This window comes from Pollicipes pollicipes, unplaced genomic scaffold (genome assembly GCF_011947565.3).
Source record: "Pollicipes pollicipes isolate AB1234 unplaced genomic scaffold, Ppol_2.1 Scaffold_4002;HRSCAF=4701_pilon_pilon_pilon, whole genome shotgun sequence".
Lineage (NCBI taxonomy): Eukaryota > Metazoa > Arthropoda > Thecostraca > Pollicipedomorpha > Pollicipedidae > Pollicipes > Pollicipes pollicipes.
The window spans coordinates 4,148,715-4,156,202 of NW_023596420.1; the positions used below are offsets into that span (position 1 = coordinate 4,148,715).

General features: G+C 56.5%; 1 protein-coding gene across 1 annotated transcript; it reads left to right on the plus strand.

The window, feature by feature from the left end:
- Positions 1–3,345: 3,345 nt before the first annotated feature.
- LOC119093916 (uncharacterized) lies at positions 3,346–6,751 on the plus strand. The gene is made up of 2 exons (XM_037216934.1): positions 3,346–3,439; positions 5,005–6,751. The coding sequence occupies exons 1-2, from the start codon at positions 3,388–3,390 to the stop codon at positions 6,087–6,089; spliced, it is 1,137 nt and encodes a 378-aa protein (XP_037072829.1). The 5' UTR covers positions 3,346–3,387; the 3' UTR covers positions 6,090–6,751.
- Positions 6,752–7,488: the final 737 nt, after the last annotated feature.

Genomic DNA, 7,488 nt, shown 5'->3' on the forward strand with positions numbered 1-7,488 from the left:
CGGCCCGTGTTGGTGGCGCGTGCCTGACCGGCCTCCATTCCAGCCGCGGGCCGCAGCGTCGGCCGCCGGCCCAGCGACAACAGATCTGGCCGCAGCCGCATCGGTGACTGCATCCGACCGCCGCACTCCGGGAACCGCTCCCGCCAGTGCTCCTGTTCGGCGTAGGTCCAGCCGGCGGTGGTGCCGGCCCGGGCCGCCGCCAGGCCGGCCGCCAGCAGGCTCCAGATCAGCAGCATCAGGCGTGCGGGACGGCTCACTGCGCACCACTGAGGTCGGCAGCCGTCCCTCTCCACACCTTACCTCGGCGGTCGGCCCGTGTGCCCTCCCCCTGCCCCTTCCTCGCCCCGGGGGCTGGTGCCCGTCCTCCGTCCCCTCCTCGCCTCAGGGACCGCTAGGCGCCGACCCAGCCGTCGCGCCGAGCCGAGCCACAGGCCCCAAGGGACGGGACCTTGGTTCATTCGGTGTGCGCGCCTGTCGCCGTACGGTAACCACTGCCCGGTAGCTGGCGGCTCATTCACCGTTCGCTAACCACTGCCCGGTGGCTGGCGGCTAATTGCCTCCGCATATGTTTGGACCAAGCCACCGGCCCAAAAATAGCTAAATTGTCGTCAGAAGAGGCTGCGCATTTCTTTACTGTGCTCTCGAAATGATGTGCGTGTACATAACTGGGGGCAGTTTTTGTTTTCTTCAACTCCGGAACTGAAAACAACATTTGAAAACCGCATACCTGACATGTGATATACCTCCTAGCGACTGTCAACTGAGATGTTTTATGCTGTCCCCACTGATGACGTCACGTCGCTCCGTGAGCCTCACATGGTCCGGCAGGCTCCAACGCAGCCCTGACTCAAGTAAAAATATTCTAGAAAAGCACTAGTGTTGCTACAAGTGAAAATGTTTCGCAAACCAATGCGCCACGTTAACTGTGCGCAGTTTTTGTCGAGTGTGCAAATAGCACACAAAACAGCATCGTGGTCTTTTAAGGGTCTATCTAACGTGGCTTTAACTAATAGTTACGATAGGCACATATTAGCTCGGCCAGGTACCCATGGCCAGGCACGTAGCCCAAATTTTAATCCGGAGATGGGGCTTCTGCAAGATTGTCTCCAAACTCCTGCAATTTTGGGCTGATTTCCTGCAAAATCGCTCCGTGTCCGGTACCCACCAGCTTTTTGATTCGAGGTGGGGGGCCCTTGCGGTTTCCACCGTCTTAGCTATATCCCTGGTCGCGGTTCCCGCTTTTTGCGAACGTTTCATATTGCTTATTGAGGCTCATTGTTCTCGTGGGATGTCATATTAACAATATGACATTCCACGAGGAGAATGAACGGAAAAAAAAATTAACTTTAAAACGGAAATTGGTCCCCCACAATCTCAGCTTCCCCTACGCTTGAGCTGTTCCTTGAAGATGTTCCTTGCTATTTGCCTTAATTGCCTTCATCCCAGGTGATATGACCGACAGGAGGACGTCAGACAGCTGACACGGCTGCCAGGAAGACGTCAGGCAGCTGACAGGAGGACGCCAGACAGCTGATACGGCTGCCAGGGGGACGCCAGACAGCTGACAGAAGTACGTCAGACAGGTGACACAGCTTCCAGGAGGACGTCAGGCAGCTGACAGGAGGACCTCAGACAGCTGACACAGCTTCCAGGAAGACGTCAGGCAGCTAGCAGGAGGACGCCAGACAACTGACACAGCTGCCAGGAGGACGTCAGACAGCTCACACGCTTTCAGAAGGACGCCTGACAGCTGACAGGAGGATGTCAGACACCTGACACGGCTGCCAAGAGGAAGTCAGACAGTTGACACGTCTGCCTCAGACAGCTGACACGGCTGCCAGGAGGACGCCAGACAGCTGATTCATCTGCCAGGAGGACGTCAGGCAGCTGGCAGTAGGACGTCAGACGGCTGACAAGGCTGCCAGGAGCACGTCAGACACGTCCTGTATACGGCGCCGCACCAGCCCGGATAGGGCACCGCACCGGACCGGAAAGGGCATCGCACCGGCCCGGATAGGGTCCCGCGCCGGCCCGGAAAGGGCACCGCACCGGCCCGGATAGGGCCCCGCACCGGCCCGGATAGGGCACCGCACCGGCCCGGATAGGGTCCCGCACCGGCCCGGGTTGGTTCGGCCGACACCCGGGGCCGCTTCGAAAGCTGACAGATTCGGCGCCTCTCATTGACAGCATTGGCACGCCGCAGTTAACAGCGCCCAGTTCCTCATTTATCGCGCTGCGTGACGTCAGAATGACTGACAGGATTGCTACGGTTGTGTGCTAAAACGGAGTGGGCCGAAGGGCGCTAGGAGTCCGTTGGTTCGGTGGACGTGACACCACCCAGTCACGGCAGTCGCGACGGTGGACGTGACGTCGCCCAATCACGGTAGCTGCCGCGGTGGACGTGACGTCACCCAATCACGGCAGTCGCCGCGGTGGACGTGACGTCGCCCAATCACGGTAGCTGTCGCGGTGGACGTGACGTCGCCCAATCACAGTAGCTGCCGCGGTGGACGCGGCGTCACCCAATCACGGTAGCTGCCGCGGTGGACGTGACGTCACCCAATCACGGTGGCTGCCGCGGTGGACGTGACGTCACCCAATCATGGCAGTCGCCGCAGTGGACGTGACGTCGCCCAATCACGGTAGCTGTCGCGGTGGACGCGACGTCGCCCAATCACGGCAATCGCCGCGGTGGACGTGACGTCGCCCAATCACGGTAGCTGTCACAGTGGACGTGACGTCGCCCAATCACGGTAGCTGCCGCGGTGGACGCGACGTCACCCACTCACGGTAGCTGCCGCGGTGGACGTGACGTCACCCAATCACGGTAGCTGCCGCGGTGGACGTGACGTCACCCAATCACGGCAGTCGCCGCAGTGGACGTGACGTCGCCCAATCACGGTAGTTGTCGCGGTGGACGCGACGTCGCCCAATCACGGCAATCGCCGCGGTGGACGCGACGTCACCCAATCACGGCAGTCGCCGCGGTGGACGCGACGTCGCCCAATCACGGTAGCTACGGCGGTGAACGCACACGTAAATTGCTGACATAAAGCGATTTATGCAGTGACCTCGCTTTTGCTGTGTCCGATCTGTCTAAGATGTAAAGGTCAAGGCCACGTCACTAACGGACGTAAAAAGCGTTCGCGAGCCTCCGATCAGTTCCTCAGTGAATAGCGCCGGAGGGCTGAAGCGCCGTCCATCGGTCGGTTTTCAGTCATTCCAGCTTCGAACCGGGCTGCGGAGGCGCCTCACCTGCTGCTAGCTGCCGACAGGTCGACGTGCGTCGCCGACCTTTGCAGTCTGGCGAGGTTATCGGGGCGGACCGGACGATAGCGTGGCCACTCGGCCTCCGTGCGCCAGAGGGAGCTGGGTCGGCCGGCAGCCATGACCCGGTTTCGGCTGCTGCCGCCGCTGCTGGCGCTGAGCGTGCTTTCAGGTCAGTGCAGGGAGAGAGAAAGTCGACGCGTGCGCATCTACGATGGCTTCTACTCGCCTCTGATCGGCCGAGAGATCTTCGGGGAGCAGTAGCAAGACACTGCTTGGGCTAAAATGTCTCGTACGTGACGTTGATGAGTAAAATCGTAGGACTTTGTGAGATGAAATTGTGCTGTTTTGGAAATTTCAAATAATGCATTCAAAATTCCGCTTTGTGAGGCTTTTTTCTATTGTGAGATTCAGTGCAGCACATCGTTCCCGTAGCGACGTTAGAGTAAACCCCTAATTCAACGTGACCCTCCGAGGTGCGCGAGCGTCGGCTCTCACAGTAGGCGACACTCACCTGGCACTTGTTTGGTCTCAGTCATAATCGCGTAGTGTGTCTCAGTAACCTAACTCACGAGCTATTCACGTTGTTGTCGGCTGAGTGAGTCATCGTGTTGCAGAATCAGCAGCTGGCTTCGCTGAAGTATGAGTGGCCGTAGGGATGAAAGTACGAACGAGATGCGCATTTTAGAGGGAAGCGATTCTTGGGAAAATGCAAATGCAACCACCGGAAGAGTTGTCGCGCACCTTCAAATGATGTGTGCAAATTTTAAGGCCCATCTGACAACCATAGGTACCAGCACCTCGGCGCTAGATGAGATGCTTTTGCATGTGTTGGGTGTCTGTCGCTAGGCTACGCCGTTGTTGGTGCCAACACCAGGCGGAACCCGCCGTGTGGAATGGGCGAAAGAAATGGCGCTGTAGACAATGGCGGATCCGGGAAATCGCCAAAGAGCGGCTATCCAAATTCCCGCAGAGCCTGGTCCGATGACTGACGACATTGGGCTGGGTGGTCCCACCCAAACTTCACTAAAATCGTAAAATCTTCGGACTTCGGCCACTTTATGTTACACTTTAATACAAAACTTCAGACTTGGGACACTTCATTGTATACCTTAGTGCAGACTGCAGCCAGGTATGGTGCTTGCCGCAGAGACCCATATCGCATGCCTATGTTCAGACAAAGTGTCATATAGCTCGCGACGGTTTTGCATAACTAATTAGTCCCACATCTTTCAGGATATGGACACGAGCACTAGTGGAGTGAGATTCTAACGTTTTCTATTTGAACAACACGTGTTTTTGCGAACAGAGCGGATCCCATAGCTACCCCGTTGTACGGACATTTTATAACATGTGATCTGAAAATGAGGTTGCTGAAATCCAAAGATCTCTGATGATTCCAATTTTGCACGCGTTTATTCTGAGGTGTCAGGCAGCTTTGTCCAATAGTTGAACGTTGCGCGTTCCAAAAACGCATGTTTCTCCTCCACCTTAGGCACATTTATGCAACTAATGTTCGTTAGCTTCCATCTTAATAGCATAGCCATGCTTATAGTCTACCAAGCATATACCAGATCCGTTTCGTACAGTTGCTGTGCACTTCGCGCGGCAATGCATAGACACGCTGACATGGGACGCACAGACTGGTGGCCATTATCCCATCGCTCTCAGTGGGGTGCACCGGCAAGGGAGCGCGCGCTAGCGCGACTCATCACGCACTGCGTCTCTCCCCGACAGCTTCTGTCCCGGTTCATCTGGCGACGCCGTCCTCGCAGAACAGCCTGGTCACGATGATCGGGGCAGCGGTGGATACCATGGACGCCAACCTGGGCAACCTCACGCAGGCGGTAAACGATGCCTGGGTACCCCCGTCAGGATTGATGCCCTCTGTCCGGATGCAGGCGGCAGTCTTGAAGTTGAAGGCACGCTCTCCGACGCTGCGCTCTCTCGTCGCCCGAATCAGACGGGAACGACTTCCTCCAGCGCGAATGTCGCTGGAGACTGACTCGGAGAAATGCAACATGACCGCGGTGAAACAAACGTTGTATAATTCCGCGTTGGTCCTGGATCGAGTAACGGCCAAGGTACTGACCACTTCTGTTCTGAGTGAACTTATCAGTCGAAACCAAGAGTTGGGGAGCTATACAAATTGCCAACTGCAAATCAATACAGGGAATGACACGAAGGCTCTGCTCAAGTACATAGACAATGTAGCGAAACATGTAGCCCCTGCGGCAGCGTCTGCTGCCATCGCCGCCCAGCCGCCCGGCTTGCCGCTCAGTTCGCCGTTCATGGTCCTGCTGGTGACACTGAGTTGCCTGCTGACACTGCTGCTGCTGGTCGGCCTGGCCGTGCTGGCGCATCGGGGCGCCGTTCAATCTGTCGGGCTGCCGGCACCGCAGCGGACCGTCGCCGAACAGAAGCAGACGGCTCACCAGCCGGCCGAGCCCCCAAACAACCTGCATCAGGCCGAGAACTGGCGGTGGCGCCGCCAGAGCGACGTCGAGCTTCAAGACTCGCCGGCCAGGCCGCGCACCGCCAAAACCTCCACTTGGAGCCGTATCTGGGGCGGCGTGGTGCGCGACTACGAGCGCTCGCGGTCCCCCAGCGGTGGGATGACCGGCGAGCCGCGTCCCGTTCGCAGCCAAACTCCCCCGGTGCCGGCGCGGCGCGAGAAGAACGAGCGACCGCCGGCGCGGCCCGAGAGGGACGAGCGACCGCCGCCGCGCCGCCCGTCGCCCGCCCCTGACAGCGGCAGTGACAACTGGTCCTTTGGCCCGTCGGCGCGCAGCAAGTCCACCAACTCGCCGTTCACCACCTAGTGGCAGGCACACGTCTCACGGTATTCGTGGACTTGGCCTGGTCAAACGTGGGACGCTGGTGTAATGCGGCATCCTGAGGGCGCTTCGGACCAACGTAGCTATGTAGTTTATGCAAAGTGAGCTATAACTCACTTACTTGTCCAGCTCACGCCATACTGTCGTGTCGTTCGCCGCTGAAGATACGCACGCTGTCCAGGTTGTGATAATCAGTTCGCAGGCTACAAAACCTACACTTTCCCGTTCACGAGGTTTCCATTTCATGAATCACGTGCAGATGACTCCTTTTTCAGCCGTGATGCAGTGTGCCGCCACGTCGGAGAGGGAGCCCACCTCTCACCAGTAATAATGAAACTTAAAAGCACGCCCATGGCGTTGCATGAAATAATCCACTGCAATTACCTCCGTCCCTCGATCCGCATCCGCTTGAAACGCTTGCCTTCAGCTGCCGTGAAGATGCCTGTCATTAGCCCTGCGTTGAAGGTGATACACCGTTTTTTTAGATGAGAGGTTACGGAAGGGATGAGGAAGACGTTTCGGATTGATCCAATGACGTTAATTAAGTCTAAGATCATATGTTTGGAAAAGAGAATAACGATGCCAGGAAGCGAGGCTAAACATTCTCATGGCCCGTGTGTAAATAAAATAAATGTATATCGCGATAAGGCACTCTTTCGTGAACTGATCTGTCGATACATATAAAGATACTTGGCTTTACTACATGCTTGCAATCTTGACAACAGCATTGAATGGACTAAACGCTTTCATTATGTTTCTGCTGAATCTGGTCAGACTAGGGCTCGGAGTCATGACCTTTCGGTACTCGGACTTTCGGAAAGCGATTCATTTTAGAAAGGAATGGCACTTGCACTCACCGGCTTAAAAAGCGTGGGCTATCACCCAGACTCAAGACGGTGCGAATTGCACTTGGACTCGGACACCAGGGGTCGACAGTGAGCCCTGACTTGAAAATTATAGATACCTGGGACACGGACATGATATTGATTCCAACCCAGGTTTCCGAAGCCGAAACGCGCGCAGGGCGCGTTTCATCCCTCGCCTTGATTCGCCCTTTTCATGACGCGTACCGGTAGCAGGAGGTGGATGTGACCCCCTGTCGCTATGTCCGTGAAATTGGCGATCTATTCAGTGATTTATTCAGCAACAGGTTCCGATTTCTCTGAAAATAGGCCACGAATCCAACTATGGCACGGGAACATAAAAAATGAGCTCATTTTGCAATGTCATGCAACCTTCAAGGTCAAACGTCAGGTCAAAGGACGGGAATTCCATGCCACCAAAAGCTTGCCGACCGATTTGAGCTTTCCAGTCATCAGAATGCTCACAAGCGCATGAACTAGCGTCCGTCCAAAGTCCTAACCTCTCAAAGTCATCTCTCGAC

Excerpts from the sequence above, each read along its gene's own strand:
- LOC119093916 (XM_037216934.1), top strand. The coding sequence starts at position 3,388 with ATGACCCGGTTTCGGCTGCTGCCGCCGCTGCTGGCGCTGAGCGTGCTT. Across the intron at positions 3,440-5,004 it reads GGCGCTGAGCGTGCTTTCAG|CTTCTGTCCCGGTTCATCTG; the intron begins GTCAGTGCAGGG and ends TCTCCCCGACAG.